The following is a 23,753-nucleotide window of genomic DNA, read 5'->3' as shown; positions in this document are numbered from 1 at the left end:
GAAGTGATGAGGCATGCTGTGCCCCTACGAGTCCATCCCAGTGAGGAGTGTGTGTGTGTGTGTGTGTGTGTGTGTGTGGGGGGGGGGGGGGGGGGGGGGGTTAGGGGGTGTGTGCGTGTGTGTGCGCGTGCGTGCGTGCGTGTGTCTGTGTGTGTGTGTGTGTGTGTGTGTGTGTGTGTGTGTGTGTGTGTGTGTGTGTGTGTGTGTGTGTGTGTGTGTGTGTGTGTCTTTTGCGCCAGCCTCTAGCGGCAGCAGCAATAAAAGTGAACTGACTCGGAAGATGAATGTGGCGGCTCAAATGTGTAAAAGGAGACACTTGAAATCGGACACGGGACTTAACAAGAGAAAGAATAATGACAGAGCCCTTTAATCACCCGAGTAATGTGCGGAAGAACCATGTGTTGAGCCGACGTGAAATATATGAGTGAAAACAACCTGAACTGTGGCGCCTAATGCGTGTTAAATCATTCAAGTAGTTGTATATTTTTTATTTTGTTGTTTTATTACCGCACAGTGTCGTTGATCAATAAAGCTTAATGCTCCACACTTCAGCAGGAAAAGCTTCTTTATTGGACTGCGTCCTGTTTTGGTGAGGCAGCAAGTGTTTATGATCATCGCACTACGCTCCGGTTTAATCAGAGTTCACTGTTTAAACGGGTTGATCGTTAATTTAGATGTTACTCAACAGCGCCCCCTAGTGCCAGGTGGAAACTTTGGCCCCCATTCACCTTTCTACAAAGAAAGAAAGGAAAATGAAAGGATTTTGTAAAACTCTCCGAGTAGTCTACAGGGGATATCTAAGAGAAGCACAAGTTATTTTCTGTACAGAAGTGCTCCCATGTTTAGATTTATTGATTCTCTACAAACCTTTATTCTCTTTAAACAATTAAGCCCTGACAAAAAAAAGCCTAGGCCTGAAATGACATGGAGATTCAAATGATGATTCTGAAAGTTCAAAAAGACGATTATGATTTCACAAACTTTAAAGAAAAAGCTTTATTTAGTTTTTTAAAAATCCATTCAAAAATCCACACGGTCACACAAGTTTTACAACAGCTGCTTAAACATATCACTGTTAAGATACACTTCAGTTCCTTTCATAAATAACAATAACAATAATAAAATAACAATGACTAACTAATAATAATGACTAACAAAGACAACTGAAATGTCAGCCTGGGGGATAGCCTATTTTAATGAGGGTATTCACAAGTAAAAGCCTATTACAAGACATTAAATTACAGATGTGTCATGTTTCGCGGGTTTATTACAAAATATTGGCGTTTTATACAGTCAGCATTCACAAATTCCCCCCGGAAATATGTGGATTCCTCAGATAAGTTATCACAAAATAGTTTATTGAGCAAGAAACGTGTGTAAAATAAGTGTAGTGTTTACTCTGAGTTTTAACCCCCGTTTTGAAACATGCAAAGAAGCACCACAAGGGGGCAGCATGGGAAAACGTACCTCCCCCCCACCGTCTTCCTACTGAAACGAATGGTTAATCCTACTTCTGGTGAGCTTGTAACACTTAAATATACAACAGAAAGAACCAACGTAAAAGCCTAGGAACTAGAAAAATCCACTGTAAGCATATCTGGATAATTACAGCAAAAAAACAAAAAAGCACAAAATCGAAGATGAAGCTGTGCTGACGATGAGGATGATGAAATCACGTGTGACATGTCGGCCTATCAGAGGAGGTATGTCGTGTCCACATGACGCAACAACAAAAGACGAAAAAAAAAAAAAAAAAACGCTGTAAGAATGAGTTCTTCCTGAGATTGGAAATGATGACACGGTTTCAACTGCGTGGGTTTGATGTGATCTAGTCTAATCTAGTGGGGGTGGGGTGGGGTGGGGGGGGGGGCCTGGAGCGAGGCCTCAATAGTTGGGTCCTTTACTGAAGGGGTCCCGCCTCGACATGCTGCCGTAGCACAGCGCCGGGTGACACACGCCGCTCTGTCCCGGGGCCCCGGGCTGGCCCCGCTTACCCTCGGCGCCGCTCTGACCGGGAGCCCCGGGTTTACCGGCCGCCCCCTGCTTGCTGTAACCGTGGGGACCCATGGGACCTGGCAACAAAAGGTCGCAGAAATGGTCAGAAACGGTCAGGGGTCATGACTGCGTTTTCTGCGGAATACCAAACTGCATGCTAATGGCATGTATGTATAAAACCAGAGCTAACGGTCAGATTTCAAGGCCGAGTGATTACATTTAACCAACCAATCAAAGTATTCCAGGTTAGAGTCGGTTTTACTATGTACTTTATTATTGGTAAAAAAAAAACATAGTCTAAAAGTCCTGACCACTGCAGTCCAACAAGACTATACGGTGGAAGAAGTAGCCTTCATTTCATTTCCTTTCCTTTATCCCAGCAATTTAATGGTTCTCTGGTCTCTTTGTCTAATCGGTCACGTTGCAGACGACCCTGTAGGAATTCATCGGTCCCTGGGGTACATTATAATATATCTCCTGGTGAACGTAATCACATCGCTCTACTGCACACTAATTGATTTGCTCGTGGCTAACAAAGGCGATTTCATTGGACAGTGTATTTGCATATATTTACATAACGCAATCTGATTGGCCGACGGATCCATCTGCCTGAAAAGTTGAACATTTCGAGAGCGCCCTATGCCAAGTCCATGAGATCCGTCGGACGTGAGCAGTGTGAACGCGGCGTGAGAGTCATTACAGCAAGTTCGACTATACAGGACAGCTATGAGACCTTTACATTTTTTTTTTTACATTTTTTTAGATATCTATAGCGTCTATCATCTCCTGTGACCCCGTATATGCATATCAAGGGACGGTTAAGGTAAGGGTGTTCAACTCCCAGACCCCAGGTTCTGGATTCCGTCCCTGAAGTCTGTAACCTGTAATCATCCCAGAGCAAGAAGCCCATACCTGCTCGTTAATGACTTCATCCATTTCAGTTGTTTTTGGACAGAAGCATCTGCTAAACAACTCAATAGTCAGTTCAATGTATAGTCAATACAGTCCAAAATGTGCCCAGTAGAAACCAGATCCACGTTCTCCAGCTAGTCACCCAGGGTTCAAACATCAGGGGATGCGTGTCAAGCTATCCCCAAGTGAAGCGCTACCTTCTGGGTCTAACGGAGACCCCTTCCCCCCGTTAAGGGGACCCAGCCCCTCCCACTCAATGCCGCTGCCATCTTGCTGCATGGTTAACACCCACCTGAATGAATGAACGTTGATGGGACAGAGGTCCTTTCCCAGTCAAAATCACTCTAAATCGCCTTCTTTAAGGCAATCTTCAAGCGGGTCGGGTCAAACGTGTGTTTGTGGTAATGCTAGTAAAAATAAATTATAAAAAAATATATATATATAGATTTTTTACTATCATTACACGTCTGACCTACCCTGGAAATCCAGAGTTCTCGCGAGAGCACAATTGGACAGGGAGTCACTCTGGGAACGAGCAATATACTCATTCCCCGATTCCCCTGGCCCAGAACATTAACCAATCCCATCGGTGTATCTGAAATAGGCGGGCCAAAAGCGTTGTTGTTTTACCAACCCAATACGGCAAGAGTCTTATCTATTGGTTAGCTCTGCTGGTCTGGATACGTCACCCCTTGTATTCTTCTGATTGGTCGTAGTGTATGCATATAATGCATGCTTGGTGCCGCCCCTCGAGTTGGGCCATTTTCATTACTCGTTGCCGGACCCTACAGCTTTCTAGATCTAGTGGGTCTGGATTTCCAGGCTACGTCTGACCTATGTCAGAAACCAACCTGCTTGAAGATTGCCTTAAAAGAAGGCGTTTAAGAGTTATTTAGACAGGGAAAGGACCTCTGTCCCATCGACGTTCAATCATTCAGGTGGGTGGTTACCACGCGGCAAGATGGCGGCATTGTTGACACATGCTTAGAAGCCGAATGCGATGACAAGTCAGTATATACTGTATATCTATCCTCCCACTGCATCTTACCTGGAGGCCCCTGGGGGCCGGGGTCCCCAACCTCGCTTCTTCCTGGGTTTCCGGTATCCCCCTTAAAGCCTGGATCCCCTGGAAACAAACGCAAAGACACACATGAAGATATATACATATATATAGATATACACCAACTAGCAGTAAAACTAAAGTATAACTATTGCACTGATCTACCTGTGTGTGTGTGTGTGTGTGTGTGTGTGTGTGTGTGTGTGTGTGTGTGTGTGTGTGTGTGTGTGTGTGTGTGTGTACGGTGTGTGTGTGTGTGTGTACGGTGTGTGTGTGTGTATGTGTGTGTGTGTGTGTGCGTGTGTGTGTGTGTGAGTTATTTGTCTGTGTGTATATTTCTGTGCTCAAACGCTCCTGAACACTTTGCGTAAGGTACCTTTGATCCCCTGAATGCCAGGATGTCCGGGTATCCCACGCCGGCCCGGTGAGCCACCGGTGCCCGGGACCCCGGGGTATCCCCTGAGGCCAACGGCCCCGCCCGGACCCGGGGGGCCAGGGGACCCCGGGCGGGTGTAGCACCGGGAGCAGCTGGGCTGCTGCTGGCTCAGCAACAGCGCAGGGAGCTCAGCTGCGGACCAGAGCACCACAAAGAAGGGCTGGTTAGGATCCGTTTGTTGGTGCTTTTGTTTATGCCGTTACTAAATTAGTAGCAGTATACATTTCAACGATGCACTTTTCCCCTTCTAATTCACTATTCTGTCTGTTCTAGCGTGTTGCGTTGACTGCCACTGGATGCCTGGACTCTCCTCATGGTTAACCGGCCAGCACCCCATCATCAATTTAACGTTTTGCCTGTATGTATGTATGCCAAAAAATGGCACCCTCTGCACTCCTGACCATCCCTGGAAGGAGGGATCCCCCACTCTGAAGGAGGGATCCCCCACTCTGAAGCAGGGATCCCCCACTCTGAAGGAGGGATCCCCCACTCTGCGTTTCTTCTCAAGATTTCTTCCTGGCTAGGGTCAGGGGCGTGTCATAAATCTTTGGCCTGTTATGCCCTTTGAGACTGTAATGGTGATGAAGGGCTATACACATACAATTGAATTGAATTGAATTGAATCAAAGGGCTGAAATATCTATTTCAATAGATTTTTATTGTTGACCAATATTACTAATACATTTTTGATTCAACCTTTTATTCATTCCGGTGAGTGTGACTTGAGTTGTGCATCTCTTTGACAAGAGAGACCTGATAGAAACACACTATGTCTACGAACATAACAACTGAACTCACCCTCAAGCATTGCTCTGCAAATCTGCCGAATGTGTTGGTCTGATGTTTCGCTGCCCTTTAGAAACAACGAGAGGAATGTGGACTGAGTTGACATACTTAGCCGTAGCCGTCCATGGGGTGGTGCTCCAAAGAACCCTTCATACAATATACAATACCAGGATTGTGACTGCCATCGAGGACACCCAGATGCCTGGCTCTGTATTTATGTCCTTCATGCCATGTCGTACCTCGAAATGCCTCCACAAGAATGGATTATGGGAGACAACCATGTTGTAAGCTCACCCGGTGTCAGGGTCAAACGCTCAGACTAACGCCAGCACTCAGAATTCCTGAGGCACGCGATTGTCTGCGAGTTCCTGCAGAGAACCGACGACCTTCCTGTAGGTCCTAGTCTAATACCGTTGGGTTTTCTAAAGCAGAAAGCACAAAAGCCCAGCCTCACTTAATTCCAGCTCATCATCACGCTGGTGGTTTCTGGTGAGGTCCTTTCCATTCGAGAAGCACCATACTTCTTGAATGCGAGCACTTGCACTTTTTTTTCTGGAGAATGTCTCTTATTGTCTTTTTTGTCATAGATATCATCATGTATGCCCTATCCTTTACTTCACTTATAATGACTTATTTATTAGGTCCCTGATGAGTTTCTGTGGAAACTTGATTCTGATTCAGATTCTGATACGTACGGGTCTGCCTTCTGGTCCGGAGGGCCCCTGAGAGCCACTGGTCCCTGGCACCCCCCGGCTCCCGGGTGGGCCCATGGGTCCTGACTGTCCGGGTCGGCCGTCTTGACCTCCTGGGCCTCTTTGTCCTGGGTCTCCAGTTGTCCCTTTCTAGCCCAAACACAAGCGTGGAGTTAGCCGAGCGGTGACCCGGCTCTGCGCGCGCAGTGTGGAGGACATGGGAATGAATGAGGTCATTTCAACACACCTCTCCCTTTAGTCCGGTCGGACCCTCGGAGCCCTGTCAATCACAACACATCAAAACAAACCGTCGTGAGTAAACAAAGAAAAAAGAAGACGACTAATAATTATCTTATGTGATGATACTAATATGATGATACTAATACTCATTCGCTTATACTGGTACTAATAATATACTACTAAAATATTGATTGTAATGTTGTCCAGTGATCACAGATATATATATATATATATATTCTTTTTTTTTACTTATCTTGATTCTTAAAGTGTCATTATGTATTCACATGTTTTGAATCAGCTGTGTGTGTTTTCTCTCTGATGTCATCCCTTATTAAAGCGGCAGTGTGTGAGTTTGAGCCCCTCCTAGTGTTGTGTAACAGTGTTGCGTCAATGCTGTTAACAACACTGACGCATTCATTACCACAAAGGCCAGTGTATGAATAAGGCAGAGGGAATACAAGGGTGGAAGAAGCACTCACCCGCTCCCCTGGTCGTCCGTGCTCTCCCCTCTCACCTTTACCTCCCTGGGGGAACAACCGCACAGCACTCACAGCACCACCAAGAAAACCCTGCACAGCTTCCACTATATGGCTGTACGCAGCATGAATATATATATTATATATATATATTATATATGCTTCTCACAGCCATATAATTGATAAATATATATAATATATCATAATATAATATGTAATATATATATACTGTATATATATATTCATATATATATATATATATATATCATTGGAACACACATAGGCGTTACCAGGCAACAATAGCATATGGCAAAGAAATAATTGTTGTGACATAAGCTTTGGCTGCTGCTATCTAAGTCTGGCCGCCCCAGATTTTGAGAAGCATGCAAGGCGCAGGAGCGCCTGCCAATTGTACTGTACTTATCGAGATGTGAAATATAGCAGACCTCTCCATGTTGTCCAAATCTATACCAGATTATGCAATTCTTTTTTCCTCTCTGGATGAAGCAAATATGAATCTTATGTGAAAAGTCTCTCAAGTAGAGGGGCGCTTCTACATCAATCTTAGTATACTATTAGGATGGATGTTCCCCTGAGCTGAACATGGCAGTGTTCTTTGGATGGGGCTGGCTCGGCATCACACAGTGTTGTGCAGGCTCACGATCTATTTAGAAGTGCGGCGGTGTGGGGGTGGATGAGCGTGTTTGTAGGTTACCTCTCCTCCTCTTTCTCCTGTGCTCCCTCTTTGGCCCTGATGAAACACAAGAACAGACCTTTAGCAACGCCATTTGGATTTTTAAATAAATTTTTTCAATAATAATTAAAATACAGGATGGAAACCCCTTATTAATTCTACCTCCACCTTCATTCTAAGTTGCAGAACATAGAAGTCTGCAATTAAATGTCATTCAAGGCATATTATTTGTTTGAATGGCTCAACCAGAATTGGCAAATGTCACTTAAGATGTATGCTCAAAAATAAGCAGCGTTAAATATTTATGTGAAGCAATTTGCAAACATTGCAGCAAACTAAATATTCGCAAACGTCACGCAGCCAGCCCCGGTCATGTAAATATTTGGTTTGACAAATCCCAGGCATGTTGATCCTGCCAGTTTACTGCAAGTACTTCAGTAATCACTGTACAAGTACACAGTACTTGTACCACAGTAACACACTACACTGAGTACTACAGCTATGACGAACATATCAAAGGATCTCGGACTGAGATATTCTTAGACTAAGACATTACTAGACATTACTGCTGAATCATTGTTAGTATACACTGGCGAGACTACAGATGTCAGGACTACAAGGGGGTTCTATAAATACCTTCATGCCCATCAGGCCGGGCATGCCTGGGTGACCTGGCTCCCCAGCTTGTCCCGGAATCCCCGCTTTCCCCTTCAAGATGTCATCCAGTTCAGAAAGACCATGTATCAAACACAGGGACACTTTGTCGATCCCGATTATCGATGCATCGAATGTATTCCACCCACACTCAGGGCCTTAAGGTACATTTATCGTTTCTGCAGTTGTCACTTTTCACTGTAACTTCCATTCCTATTTTAAGACACACCAGCATTTCAGAAAATAACAACAATTGACCTCCACAAGTTCAAATGTATGACATTTTAAAGGAAAGATTTGCGAAAATAACCGAATTGGGTTTGGACTTTCTTTAAATCCATCCATCATGGATAAATCCATCCATCAGATTAAAGAGTGCAGTGGTTAGAGTATGTCTGGGGGACGTCAACGTTACCGCACGGACATACCTCTTGGCCCGGTTTCCCGACGAGTCCTGGGGCTCCGCTCTCTCCCTTGCTCCCCTTCATTAGGAACCAATCATGGATTACATTAGGACCGCCCATGCCTGAACAGGCTACATACCAGGAGAACAATGTGGTTTACGTCCTATGGCTACGCTTCACTCTGTCCAGGTGGTCTGCTGGTTTTTCTAGGAACCTGGTCGTGTCGCACCTGGAAGTTTGAGCAGTTCCTACAATCTTTATTTTATGCCTTGATTGTTCTCAGCCTCACTCATGTGAGTCTCTTTGGATAAAAGAGTCTCGCTGAACGACTTAATAGTAAATCATGTATGGCTTAAGCCTGTCTATTTTCCCATGATGACATACAGTGATCAAACACATGGAACACGAGTCCACCGTCGGCCACACGTTTAATTGAATCATCCCATGTCTCCAGAACTCTAATCTCAGTGATCTCGTTCGTATAGTCACTCGCATTTTCATCAAAATCTAACCAAGAACCAAGAAATTGTGTTTTTTTTTACTCGTAACAAATCCTGACATGGACCACATGTCTATTAACTCTGAGCTTCACTCCTGTGCCATGTAGCAAAGCACTCAGGCTCAATTAACGGCGCAAGAACTAATGAGATCTGATTGGCAGTCAACTGTTCCAGACCAGACGAGCCCACACTACTGGAGTTTCCACGATGTTTCCACAGACCAAATGAGGTTGTCTGGATTACCACTTCATTTAGCATCATTGGCATGGCAGCCATAGCACAGTTTACTCAATAGTATATGCTTCATGAGTCCTGATCAAACACAGATGAAAGGGACCAGCATAGTTGCCTTCTTATAATTCAAACTTGATAAATCTGGGAAGCTTTGCATTTTGTCATTTTGTCAAGTCAAATGCACTAACATTTTTCAAAACGCCATACACTGCTATAAGTTTATCTGGTTCACTGGCATCATACGCTTACTTATTCTGTGAGTTTACCTATCTACTTCAAGGCAATATCATGGGGTGTAACTGGCAGTATTTAGTGTTAGTAATACACCACTGCACAACTAAATGTACATAGAGAACAAAAGTAGCAGTGACTCAGGAGGGAGAGCAGGTTGTCTGGCATCCGGAAGGTTGTTGGATCGATCCCCGGCTCCTCCTAGCTAAGCATCAAGCATTCCCTGAGGAAGACACCTCACCCTGAATGCTCTCGACGAGCTGGCTGTTCCCATGCATGGCTGACACCTCCGTTGGTGTATGAATGAGTTAATACGAGGCACAAATTGTAAAGCATTTTGAGCAGTCCCAAGTGTGAAAAAGCTCTATATAACTACTAATTACCTTGGTTCCAGGTAGTCCAACTGAACCTCGTTCCCCTTGTAAACCACTCTGGCCCTGCAGGGGCCAGAGAACGTATTTGTGCTGTTATTATCATCATTATCATCATCATTATTATCACCTCTTTGCTCAGTGAATAAACAATTTAAATCAATAGACTCACAGGTGATCCATTTGATCCTGTGAAGCCCCTCAGGCCAGGTGATCCAGCTTCTCCCTTACAGATACAAATTAACATTGGTGTCTCATTGATTCAATGTAATCTGCAGCTCTAAAAGAACAGCAACATCAATAGTTAAACATAGAAAAAGGTTGAAAAGGGTAATGAAACCAGGAATTCACCTTAAGTCCATTTTGTCCGGCCATTCCAGTCTGGCCAGGTAATCCCTAGGAGCAAGAAGAAACTTTTAAAATAGCAAAACACTCAACCTGCACTCCATGGTTTTCTTCCCAGTATTTACTTGGCCTATTTTTTTTTCCATCTCAGCATCAATCTATCCATGTATGACATTCATTGATGTATTTAATGGTGCGGAGCAGCGCTTGTACACAGACTGAACTCTAAACGGTTTGGACGTTCAGAAAGACGAGAGGACGTACTTCATTAATCTTTCAAGGAAAATATAACTGTTTCCCGCCACTGTTTACGGCGGAAAACAAATCTGTTCTGATGCTGAAAACGATGGTTCTCCGGAGCCACATCAATGTCAGACACGCTGCCACTAACAACCAAGACATACTAAAGATATGGGACTTTGTTCGACACATTTTATGATCAACATGACTCACGCCTTGGGACCCAACATCAAAATAAAATAGTTGCTTGCGTGTGCAGCTTGCTACAAACTCTAATAAAGTATGATGTTTATGTTTGTCAATGGAAATGTGTTCTGCTTTACATGCAGGAAAGGGAAAGTTAAATTCATCAGTTCAGAGCACTGATTGTTTATGAGGTTGATCAGAACCAAGGAAACCGACGTGGAAACCCTCGAGCCTCTGGTTTCCACGTAAAACTAGTGCAGATGTCAAGCGGTTTGATCACAACTGTGAAAAGCACTGGCAGAGGAACAGCCAGACAGAAGAAGAGACACACTGACATCAATGCAGACGAACAGACGGACCGATTGCAACGGCGTAGGATTATATATTATTTTAATATATTTTACATTCAGCTTGAAAGAGTGCAGATACCGCCTCCTTAAATCATCCGCTAAATGTTTTGTTCTGGTGGAAATAACGGCTTTGTGGAGAGACTGACTCATCATTCGTAAATCTATCACTAAACTGCCAGTGCGGCATTCGCATTCAGCATTGATGGAAGATAATGGTTAATTTAAACTTTTATTCCTAAAATCGTTTTCTCTGTCATCAGCAGACTGCGGCCTCGGTTCAATCCTTTGCTTTAAGGCTGTGGCCGACCATAGCCCGAGTGGCTGGTTACATAACAGGGTTATCCTGGAATGAACCAGAGGGGGATCACCCATCATTTCCTGGCTGTGGAGGCTACTCGCATGCTGCTACTCATGACCTCATGGCACTTTGTTGTTTGAACAGCGAGCGTACAGTACATTCAAATTAGTGTCAGTCTAGTTCCTGGTATGTGTTCTGCAATACGTGGCTCGGTATTGTGATTCTTGTGTGCTTTGCGTTTGGCTTGTTTATTCTTTGGGTATTGTTCTAGCAATACTTATTTGAATAAGATGCATTCGGTCTGTTATATTTTTCCCCATACCGTAGTTTTCCTTAGAAAGGTCTGTTTATTATCAACATAGCCCTTTTTATTTCAAAGTCTGCAAGAAATCTGAGAACACTGTTCCCCATGAGGATAAATATAGCACACATAGAAGCATGTGTTTGGATTTCATGTCTGGCAGAAAGAGTGACTGAGCCAGTTGTAGAACTGGATGCCAGCCATCACACATTTCACCATGGCACTTTGTCAACTTCAGACCGTGTGGTGGACGCGAACATCAACCACAACATGCGTTTGTGAACACAACGCCCACATTAAGAATGAGGACGATGACACGATGCCTTACAGGGTGTCCCTCTCGTCCGTCCAGACCGGGGATACCATTGGCGCCGGCCTCTCCCTGCAACACAAGCACACGGGTCGGTCGGGGGAAGCTGTTGGTACGGGTCGTTAAATGACACACTGGTGCAGTAAAAGACTGGCGTAATGAACACATCTGCCACTGTTTTGGGCTGTGCGTCCTGTTATTAATCCATCAATGGTTGCAAAGGCTCAGCCAAGCGTACCTTCTGTCCGGCCCTCCCCGGGATCCCGTCGATTCCATTTCTTCCGTGTATACCCTTAAAATAGAAGGAAAAGATTGGGTATTTTAAGCCAGTACGGGGTCTCTAAGCGGTGATAATGATGACGTTTCCTAGGACATACCGGCTTTCCTGGATGACCCGCTGGCCCGGTTGGTCCAGAGATTCCCGAGGCCCCCTGAGGACACACGTGAGATGTGTTTATCTACCACTCGATGCATCGTAACATAGCTTTTTATTCAGCCGCTAAGCTGATGAGATTATGTTTCTCACCACTTTTCCATCTTGTCCTGGCAACCCTGCTCTGCCCAGGAGTCCCGGTGAGCCCTGCAAGATGAAGCTCAACCATTTCATGAAGTTGGACTCAAAAATAGCCCTTAACATCTTTCTTTGACCTTGGAAGCAGGCATCCATGACATGTTTTACCCCCTTTAATCAACCATGAAACAGTTGCAAAGTGGTTCCCGTAAACAGCTATTGTCATTACATTAGATCAAAGCCCACCACTAATAGACCATAGATAATGTGCACCACAGTTGTTTAGGGATGTCCTTTGAGGTTTAAAATTGGTATAACTGTAGGGTGTAGCCGGTAAATAAACTCCCCTGTCCCCCGGAAAGTGGAAATGAGCGTGAATGTGGGCTTGGGTCGATAGTGAACAATGTGTTGCACCTTTTCCCCTGGTGCACCAAGCTGTCCAGACATCCCTGGCTGGCCTCTCTCCCCCTGAAAGAATGAGTCACAGCTTACAACAATGATCACAAAAACTTACAAATCACTTTTGTCACAATTAAATCAATGTGCCTCATGAACCTAGCGGCCATTCCGGTTCTGTGTTTGTTCTAAAGATGGGCGGGTGGAACCGAATGCGGAAATCCAGATTCCATTCCCCCACCCAGATGGCCCATGTTGATAAAGGCAAAATAGGCACAATAAAGAAAATCCCTACCATTGCACCGGTCGGCCCTTGCTCTCCCTTAAACCCATCAGACCCGCGCAGGCCCTACGGAGAATGACACACGGAGCACAACTTGTATTCATGTATTAGTGAGAATAGTTGCCGGTTGGTGATGGTATCATTGAAATACCTCTTTTCCTGATGGACCTGGTACCCCAGGATGTCCTCTAGGGCCTGGAATGCCCTAGAAGAAATGTTTAATGGATGTGTTCAGTGATTAACATCAAACCATTATGTAATATTTCATGACATTTTAGAATGTAGTAATATTATCTTGAATAAGTATACGCCATAGTCTTGCTTGCTTGAGTATTTTGAATGCAACTATCTGGCCTGCGCCATAAGGATTTCATTGGTTAGCTCTTTGTGTTGGTGAAAGTTATTTTGGTATATTGAACTGCTTAGTACTCACAGGCTTACCCTCAGCACCAGCTGGTCCTGTTTTACCAGGCTCTCCAGCGCCCCCGTGTTCTCCCTGAAGGCAACGGGAAGATCATTATTAACGAACTACAACTAAAACAATATCGTTTGTTTAACAACAACAGATATGTCATATTTTCATGGGTGTACACTGTCAATTTGACAATTTAACCATGGGATATTTGCTATCAAGCTTTCCTTGAATGTGCTGCTTCAATTAATTGTCGGGGAGGGGGGGGAGGAAAAACATCTGCAGGCCAGTGATGCCTCCAACATTTTGTACGTAACTACGGGCAGTAAAAGCATGGCTGCGTGACCTTATAAACACACATGTCCCTGCACCGAGGAGGGCCTGTTTCAAACGTTTGTGTTGCCCAGATAAAGCCTCTCAAGAGATGCTCTTATTGCACGTTAGCTTCTTTAATTGAGACTGTGTTATCCGTTAAGGACATGAAACATTTTGTTGCTTGTTAAGGACATTTCCATTGGGGCAACTATTTACCCTAAGCGGCAATCTGGTTCTGCTTTACACAAACATTCAGAGTATACAGAACCGAACACCACTGACCTGGGTTTACTCACAGTGGCAGCTCGGGATCTGCCATGTTTAAAGTAACAAGTGCCAATTTAATCCACGCATCAGTTTCATTCCGTTAAGAGATTCCAAACCACTAAGTAGGAATTGAGTTGGGTGGCTATCCAAATGATCAAAGTGAAATTGACTATTTGTCAAAACAGAGCTTTGGTAAAAATATCTATTATTGAATTTATTCAACGTGTAGGTCAACCATACACGGTAAAGGCCCGCAATTATTCACAAGCACACCTAACTAATAACCTTTAATGCCAAATAGGAATCTTAAAATCTCCCCTCTTGACTGGTGTTTGATAAACAACCAAAGCAGAACATGTATCTGCACGTGCATTTGACACGTCCAGTATTGACACGTTTCCCTAACATAGGAGTATCCCTGAACAGACTCTCCAAACTTCAAACAGACCTTCATGCCAGGCAGCCCGTGGGGTCCCGGAGGGCAGGCACAGGGCTCCGGGGTGGGGTCGGAGTAATCAGGACTGTTGGCACACTGCAACAAAGCAAACAAAGCACTTTGGTAGATATCAATCACCGCTGGAGATGGTGTGCACATGGTGTGTAATGATCCATGCGCATGCCAAGAGCTCTATATGAAACGGCCCACAACAGGAGGTCTTCCGCGCTATACGCTAACTGGTGTAAATCATTTCACATACGCCGCCATGCTATGTCGCTCCCAGGGGTGTTCCCGTAACTCGTAAAGCCTCACTGTCTCACGCAACACAACAGTTCCAGAGCCAACGCAGAAACACATGAGGACCAATCATCCCACGTGAACTTGAACCAGGTTGGACAACATAGGTTGGACAACATCTCTCCTCTGATTTTCACTGGTTTAAGAAGACATCATTTTAGGTTCCCCTTTTTGTTTGGGCATGAGCTAGCATTGTAGCATCTCGCATGGTGGTTAGTTAGACTAGCTGGTCTGTTTCCAGTTAGAGTGGTAGCAAGCCAAGTAGCTAGCTTGGCAATTGTGAAATGCATATTAAAAAATGTTATAAAGTAAAGACAATATTTAACTAGGCATATGGGGAAGGGCATAAAAAGACAGTGGGGGCATTTCAAGGTTTTTTTAGGCAAGCCTGTGTAAAAAGCCTTCCAAATGTAGTCAGTATTTATATCATCAACCAAGCATTGTAAACGTTAATTTGGCACTGGATTCAGCGGTGGAGAAAAGTGCCAAGCCACCACACAACACTGGTGGTTATACTATGTTTGGCAAACAAAGGAAGTTCCAGATGTTACAATAACACACACTGTAATGGGTTTGAAACAAATTTCATATTTAAAAATAGCATGACAAGCAAACAGAACAATTCAATGTCACTGAAGATACGATTATACTCACGATTCCAGGTATTTCACAAGCGGTTTCTCTGTTGTTCTGCTCGGGGTCACAGTAGATTCGGAGCTTCTGAATCTCGAACTAACCAAAATAAAATTTAATAACATAATTAACTTTAGAGTTAAATGAGAAAATACTTAAAATGACAGAGTGGGATGTGGTTCATACAATACAATCTGTGAATCAAAGGAATTGGCACCGACAATGTCTTATAACGAGTAGTATAGACTGACTGGGTGGGCCAATTTTTTTTTTATCACAGCATTTAAAACAGCATTCTTCTCTATGAATTTTTGCGTGAGAGAATCGTACTCTGCTAATGATGAAAAGTCAAATTTACACGGAAATGGCTTTTTAATGTCCTCTAGCTTGGTGAGACTATGGAAAATAATTTAAATATTTTGCCTGGAACGTGTTGAGAGTACCAGAGATGTGAGTATTAGGCAACAGAACAAAAGCACTCCTTGTGAGATCTTTACCGGCATGCTAGCCTTAAACAAGTACAGCTGTACATCCGCTTCGAATAACACAGAGCACAAAGTTAAAACCATCCAAATAATCAGGAATCAGGAAGAGCTCCAGTCATTGAAAGGTGACAAAAATACCACTGGTTCAGTTTGAGACCCCGATACCAGAAACAATAAGATATTGGCATCACTTAAAGGTGTCTCTAAATAAACCCAGTTTGCAAAGTCCCTTCTTATTGGTGTTGCTTATGAATAGAACAACACAGTTTGTGCGTATGCAGTCCTGCATCTGGCCACAGGCCTATCATTAGAGCTCAGAATGTGCCAGTAAAGTTAGTTAAGTGCAGTTATAAAATATTTATTGTTGTAGATTTCATGTAATTTGTGCTGTTGTGTTCCTACTTATCTTTCTATTGGGAGTGGGAGGTGGTTCAACACATCTATAGAATAGTATTCAGAAAAAAGCTTGGCCATTTGTTCCTAATGAAATATTCTAAGATAGAAAACATATTTTCTTAAAAAATAGAAAGAATGGGGAAAAATCTACAAAATACTGTATTGCTTTGTCGTACTTTTTCGTACATTTTCCTTTTTCAGTCAAATGAACCTTAACCTGATGGGTCAGCATTCAAACCTACAATAGCATTACATTTACAAACATAATACATAATTTTATTTTGTGTTCAATATGTAACTTGCTATTCTTGATAACGCATAACACAAACAAGAACTCTGTGCATTAAAGCAGCAAAGAACCTTTGATATGAGCAGGATCAAAGATTCAGAGCGCATTTATGTAGTGTTGCGGTGTCAAAATGTAAAAAAAAATGCAAATTAAATCTGAAGCTGTTGTCATTAAACGTACCGGTACTGTGGTTTCTTTGCTGACATACTTCCCCACTTGGGTTTTCCCGTTGATGAAGATCCCAACAGGGGGTTCCAAGGGCAGCGTTTCCACTTCCAGGTCATCGACGTACAGAGTCACATCGTCCTCGGTCACCAGTAGTCTGAGCTGGTGCCACCTCTCATCAAACAGCACCTTTTGCATGAGAGACAGCATGTTGGAATCAGCTATTGGCGTGTCACAGCACATTAGCCCATTACTGCCTACGAAACGCAAGGCATTAAAGGAGCTCCACATGTCCGGTGGTGAGAGAGGAGAGAGCTACAAGGGTAGACCGACGGTGGTAACTACAAATGAATGCCTGGTGCCATGAGGGTTGGGAACTTTGTCTCTAGTTCTGCTGGGATGTGTAACCGTCTGTAATGGATAGTTAATGGACGTGCCTTTGAGCCAAGAACAGGGCTAATGATTGATTGCATGTGTGAAAATAAATAAACAACTGAACAAGTAAATAAGTAAACAGCAGGGACGAGTGATGCATGCGTTGGAAAAGTCTGGATTCTGAGGTTACATTGGGACAAAAACATTTAGACATTTATGGCGGAAGCAAACGGTCAAATCCTGGGTGCCACTAGGGAGATTTAAACGACAATGTCAGTTTTCTTGGAACCCATTAAAGACTCCCAATTCAAAAATAGTCCCTTACCCCCCCACAAAAACCCATGGCACCCTCTAACACAAAACGTTTGTGTGCGAGGGGTCGAATGAATCGTGCCACTGTGCCTCTGTTCAGCTGTTGGCAGCACGTGTACGGTTTCGGTTTACCCTGGCGGTCTTTGGCGAGAACGTTACGGTCTGAATGCCACTGGGTGCCTCGCTGGTGGTGGTGAACGCCACCGTGTAGTCCGCTCCGTTCAGCGTCACCGCCATCTGAGGTTTGTCGTCCTTTGACTGCACCCGCCACAGATCCCACTCTTCGGTGGTCACAGAGCCCTTGTACTTCAGGGTGGAAACGAAGACGTAGGAGGGGGGCAGGCCGTCGGGGAACAGGGACCTGTGGAGACCAACCAGCCCAGGAGAAGAGGGAAAGATGTCAGTGGGTCCGGTGAAAGTAGGCTTGAAGAGGCGTGTGAACATAAGAAGGGACAGAGAATGAACTCGCCAGCTTACAAGCAAACAAACAAATGAAGGAAAAGCAAGCCAGTAGGGAAAAAAGAAAGAAAGCACATATTACCTTGTTGAGTCACTCAGATCTACACGAGATGTTACTTCATAGGCTCTAGTCCCGTAAAACGACCCCTGTGTCTTTCGGGTCTTTTTGGCCAAATTCAAATGCATCAGGAGGTCAAAGCCCTTCTCCTCGCGGGAATCAATGGCTATTCTGTTTGGACACACAGTCTCTGAAGGGGACCAGAGATAAAGGACCCAAAGAGGAAGAAAATGGTTAACACAAAATCATACACTTAATAACCATCACTGTATAATAATCCTACATGTGATTAACCTTTAAAAGTTGTGGCTAAACAGTGTTATGGTGTGTTGTGAAAGGGGCATTTGAGACCTACTAGTCTCTCCTGGTCCAAATTACAGCTCTTATTAAGAGACAATTGACTGGAAACAATGTGTTTATGTTTAGTGAACAGGGTTTATAAACATTATCCACATTTCTGTTGTTTAACCCCACTTAGCACCAAAAATCAAGACTGTTTAAAATCCCAATGAATGCTCCAAATGGGGATATTGGCCCTGATGCCGCTCAGATTATGTGTTCATTAAAGGATAACTTCAGGATTTTTCAAACTGGATCCGATTTTCCTAGAATATTGGGTCTAGGTTACTGATGCGGAAAGGAATTTTTAGAGACTAGTCCAGTATTAAGACAGAGCACAAAAAGTGGCTGCAATCAAACCTTATGTGGCCACAGAGCCCTGTGAACAAACATCCCCTAAAGGTGCCGGTTTTACCACTGAACGGCTCAGATTGTTTCTAAGTGACATTATGGAAATTACAACTCAACTCTCGCAAGTCTTCTCCTCGAGCGAGACTTGACACAATAAAAACCAGACATGAAAAAAAGAAAAGAAAAGAAAAAAGAAACTTGTATTTCTCTGTAGGAATCCTTTCCATAAGGTTGTCAGACACTTAACAACAATCTCAGTCTGTCATGGGCAAAAACAAGCACTTTAAGACAACATATATTGAAGGGGCGCAATGCCCCATTGGGTTGCAGCAGGTTTGGTTGCTAAAGCGTAAGCAGGATTGATCGCGGCATTGATCGCAGCACTCAATCAATCCCTTAACGTCAAGACGATGCCGAGTCTCACCCCACCACTGGCCCAATCGTGACCGACAAGAGGCCCCTTGCGTTTTGTACCTTCGCACAGTTTCTGGCGAATGACCTCGCGGATCTTGTCGATGGCCTTGTAGTCCACCACGGAGAACACGTAGGTGGACGAGGGCTTGTTGGCGATGTCCCGCAGCTCAGAGACCTCCGTCTCCGATCCCACGCCGATGGCAAAGAGGATAATTCCTTTCTTCCTCGCCGCCTCGGCCGCCTGCAGGACCGTGTCCTGGGACCGCCCGTCCGTCAGGACCACGGCGATCCGGGCGATGCCCCGCGGCCCGCGCTCGGAGAGGCCAAACAGTTTGTCGGTGGCGAACTGAATGGCGGTTCCTGTTCGGGTGTTGCCGCCCATGTACTCGATGGACTCCATGGCCGCGATGACCTCCTTGTTGGAGAGGTGCTTCCCCAGGGGGATCTGGAGGACGGGGTCGTCGCTGTACTGCACCACCCCCACCTGCACAAACTTCTGGCCGATGTTGAAGCTGGTGGTGATGTTGACCAGCCACCGCTTGACTATGTCAAAGTTCACGTCTTCCACGCTCCATGAACCATCTAGGATAAAAACCAAGTCACAGGGAGCCGTTCTACAACCTGAGGGAGACAAAGGGGACACATCCAAGCATGGGGTTAACGTAGGGTTTCGATGTTACACAACCATTCAGTTAATACTAATCAATTGTCTCAAACATGAATTCAAAATGAGTTTTGCTTGCTTATGTCATAGCAGGTTAAAAAAACAAAGTGCTTACATAGCAACAGGTGGTTTACAGTAGCCTACATGATTTCATTGTATGTTACGGCATGCATTACAAAATGTCCAAATACATCAATGAAGACAGAAGCAAGCTTACTTCTTAAGTCTTCATCTTGTGCTGTGCTAAGCAAATGGAGGAGCATGAAGCACAGACATCGAAAGAGAGAATGCATGGATCTTGTTTTGTAACCCATAATGAAGCAGTACCAAGCTCCAAATGTGCACCTATAAGGGAATGGAGACACATGCATGTTTTTTGCTGTGATAACTTGAAGGGACAACACATATTGCATTTGAGATGAGAGAGCCATGTCATTTTTGCCTTGACAGTTGTGGGGAGTGGTTGCGTCTAGACGAAGAATAATTGATTGATTAACAAAGACGCCTTAGTTTCCAGATGGGTTTGGTCCATCAAACGCTGTGTGAAGCTCAGCAATGGCAGGGAGACAGAATTATTTGCTTGCTCGGTTACAAAGACGATTGTTGCAATTTATGGCATAAAATGAATCACACGTTTTTACAAGTGTTCTGTTACCATTTGAAGCAATATCGTCAATCATTCGTTTATCTATCCTCCCCCTGACTCCATTGTAAGCAAACTGTGAAAACAAAGAGAATGCCAGAACTGTAGGAAATAAGCCTGACATCATGTGCAGATAATAAGGAGGAAACAACTCAGAATGGTAGCAACCTGAAGCACATCTTGGAACAAGGCCCAAGAGAGGACAGTTGCTGCTGGTGTGGGTCAGATATGCACAGTACAACAAGGACAATATGAATTGGGTAGAAATAATTGTTGATACAATTTGGCTGACAGATTTTGTTAGTACTGACAATTGTTTTCCAATATAACATCACAATGGAGAGTTTCTGCTTTTGTAAGCAGAGCACTCTTCGGCTGGAGACAATTTTTTGTTGTAAGTATCTGTACCATGTGATTGTTGGCACGTAAGGATTCTTGTGTTGGCATGTAAAAAAATAAATAGAATGAAGTTGACTCTCAAGGCAAAAATGACATTCAGAAATGCATGATTTGTCCTTCAAAAACAGTCATGCATGCAAAAACAAAGAGAGAATTGTTTCATGAAGGGGAAAGTCATACCATAAGCTCCTGATGGTGCAACCTGCAGTGGAATGAAGGTTATAGTCATGCCAGTGAGGTGAGGGATGAGATGGAAGGCGTTGATCAATGGAATGAGTCTTTTCAAAACGTATAAACCTATTTATACTTTGAAAAGGCAGAATCTGAGGCGCTCAGCAGCGATGCTGAGTCAGGGCTCGTCCCACCATGTGTGAGTGAACTGCACGTTCCCCGTGGCACGGCGTTTTCTCTGTGACTGCTAAGCGAAACCTATTCTCATTGTAGATGCCGACCAGAGAAAGAGAGAAAAGCCGCTGACATTATAAAAGGGAAATTACTTCAATGAGGACCAGACATGCTGCTCAAAAAGAACCCCAAAAAATAGGGAGCGAAAGGAAAGAAAGCTTTGACTCTGATTGAAAACGGCACAGACACCTTAAACAGCGCGCTCAAACTGCATCCGGAGCAGTCACTGCAAAACAGTTTGCCAAAGGGCCCAGCCCCTGGGCCTCATCGTGGCATCGTAGCGCTATGGCCAAGGTGCTGTGTGGCATAGTGCTCGCGTCGTACTGTATGACATTACTCTGTTTTTCCACCATGTTAAACGCTGAAACACACGCTCCACATGGCTGTGCAGGGCTGGCTGGACTTTCCTCCTCCCTCAACAGAGGCCAGTGTATCAGGGGGGGGGGGGGGGGGGGGGGGGATGGGGCGAGGGGGGGGGTGGGGTGGGGTGGGGAGGAGGTGCTGGAAAGCCCCCTCGTCGACCCTGGCCAGTCGGCGTGACATTTCCCCTCAACTGAGCTTCCCTCAAACGGAGCATTTCTACACCTCTGCTTACGCCACATGGAATTCATTTGTGGCGTCAGACAGTGAAATTCCATCTCTGGACGGCCACCAAACACATGTTAAGGTACGACGGGAAGGCGTGCCATCTTTTTTTTTTTAATTCGGGGAAGTACGAAAGGACGAGTCATTTTTACAGAGTGTCGTAAAAAATGTGAAATCCGAGGAATTCGGAAAACGAAATGGCCCGATTGTCCACGTGGGTCAAGGGGTTTACGTAAGACAAACGTGAGGCAATTTTACACAATGAGTGATGAAGTCGAAACAGGTGAGTGCCCGTCTTCATATGGACTTTACAGTGCTCTGCGACCTATTGACCCCCGAGGTTACAGGGGCAGTGCAGACTCTTTATGGCGACGGGTCCCAACCAAGATCACAGAATGACAGTTATGTCACCTGTTGCACAATTCTCCTTCAGGGAGAAAATCCCCACAAGAAAAGTAACTGTCAAGTACAACCTCCACGAAACAATGGCCCTAATCCTTCACTTTGACACTTTACAAAGAGAACTTTTGTTAAAGGGAATCATCCTGTTTGTTCCTCGGAAATTCATGCTAAGCCCTCACTTGTGGTCCAGCTGGCTGTAGGAGTAGGGAAGCTGTTGAACAGCTGATTCCTCCCACCTCTTCAGATAACCTTTTCAGCATTTCACGAAAGGAACGCTTGAGTCATGACATACCATAGATTTTCACCATAACAGCAGACTGCATATGCTGGGCTTTAAATATCCCACTTTGCTTTGAATATCACATCTGTCACTAAAAAGGGCATCCATTCCTGTCAGCATGGTCTTTAAATCATAACCTTAAACAAAGATCCTGCAAGCCTTAAAATACTGCTTTTTTGGACATGAACCTTTTTCAGCCTGTCCTGCAAACTCGCCAAGAGTGTGTGTGTGTGTGGGGGGGGGGTGTTCATGTGCAATAGAAGGTGTTTTGATTGGCCCTAAGCTCTTTACACAACCAAGGAAGCAATAAGTTATCAGTTCTACGGTGCAGTGAACTCTGTCGAAATAAACATCTGTGTTTCATAAGCTTATTTTGCATGTTCTTCTTGAAATAGGCCTACTAGGTGTCTTTTACAACGAGAACGGTGTGTCCTTTCAAATTGCTTGCGATCACCTAAAGCATGGATGAATGAACTACAATTACACATGCATCTTTTGATGTTTATAAACGACGTTGCGAGTAAAACTGATTTGGTACTTGGCTAAAGCAAAATTCTTGAGATGGTTTATGATCATTCTTTCCTTGACAGCGGCTAGAGCAGGGGACTGATAACTGTCCTAATGTCTTCAACATGCAACAGGCTTCAGCACAGGTCCAGCACACTGCTCTGAGATCAATCACTAGACACTGAGCAACTATTTACATTCTGAAATAATCAAAACAGCATGGAAGAAAAATAGATCTGACAGAAAATACACCCCAGGACAATGTGATCTTATCAACATGTAAGACGACTAAGCCCGTACATCGGACAGTAATAACTGCATAATAACAAAGCAATTACAATATGTTGTGTGTTGAAACGACCCAAAAAAACAAAACTAATTTCAAACCAATCCAATTATTAACGGTTACGGCATGGATTGCATGAGAGAAAATTTGGAACAAATATCGATATATTACCAGAGGTCAGCGACGTGTAAGCAGCAGCAGCAGCAGCAGCAGCAGCACCAGCAGCAGCAGTGGTACTTGTAATGTAAATTCCTCCCTATCGTCTCATTGACAGACGTCAGTGCTGCAAGTGTTGTCCTTCACCTCCACAGAAGAAGCTGCTGGGTCGGCGTAGCAACGCACATGTTTCCCTGGTGAATCAAAGAGCCTGCCCACTCTGTTCCAGACGTTCCTGTTTCTCTCTGTCTCTCTCCCCTCTCTCTCTCTCTCTCTCTCTTTCTCCCTCTCCCACCGTCTTCCTTCCTCCCAGACGTCTCTCTCTCGCTCTCTGTCTCTCTCTCTCTCTCTCTCTCTCTCTGTCCCTCTCGCTCTGTTTTCTTTCCTCCCTTCCTCCCAGCCCTCTCTCTCTCCCTCTCTCTCTCTCTCTCTCTCTCTCTCTCGTGCACTCTTTCTCTCGCTCTCTCCCCCTCTGTCTGTTTTACTGGCCTGCTGCCTCTCTCAATTACCAAGGG

The 23,753-nt window shown here is 44.5% G+C and overlaps 1 protein-coding gene across 1 annotated transcript; it reads right to left on the bottom strand.

Moving 5' to 3' along the window:
- Positions 1-1,040: 1,040 nt before the first annotated feature.
- col21a1 (collagen, type XXI, alpha 1) lies at positions 1,041-23,525 on the bottom strand. The gene is made up of 28 exons (XM_084470138.1): positions 23,254-23,525; positions 19,793-19,920; positions 18,972-19,532; positions 17,832-17,997; positions 17,423-17,651; positions 16,619-16,792; positions 15,290-15,367; positions 14,348-14,431; positions 13,339-13,401; positions 12,918-12,971; positions 12,641-12,694; positions 12,242-12,295; positions 12,093-12,146; positions 11,954-12,007; positions 11,734-11,787; positions 10,037-10,081; positions 9,858-9,911; positions 9,698-9,751; positions 8,374-8,427; positions 7,928-7,999; positions 7,313-7,348; positions 6,601-6,645; positions 6,129-6,161; positions 5,885-6,031; positions 5,202-5,256; positions 4,344-4,535; positions 3,956-4,033; positions 1,041-2,072 (listed from the first exon to the last, which is right to left on the bottom strand). The coding sequence occupies exons 2-28, from the start codon at positions 19,887-19,889 to the stop codon at positions 1,885-1,887; spliced, it is 2,829 nt and encodes a 942-aa protein (XP_084326264.1). The 5' UTR covers positions 19,890-19,920; positions 23,254-23,525; the 3' UTR covers positions 1,041-1,884.
- Between the last annotated feature and the right edge of the window lie 228 nt (positions 23,526-23,753).

Source organism: Micromesistius poutassou (assembly GCF_964030765.1).
Source record: "Micromesistius poutassou genome assembly, chromosome: 7".
Classification (NCBI taxonomy): Eukaryota; Metazoa; Chordata; class Actinopteri; order Gadiformes; family Gadidae; genus Micromesistius; species Micromesistius poutassou.
Note: the sequence above shows the minus strand (reverse complement) of the source record. Positions and strands in the feature narration are given on the sequence as shown.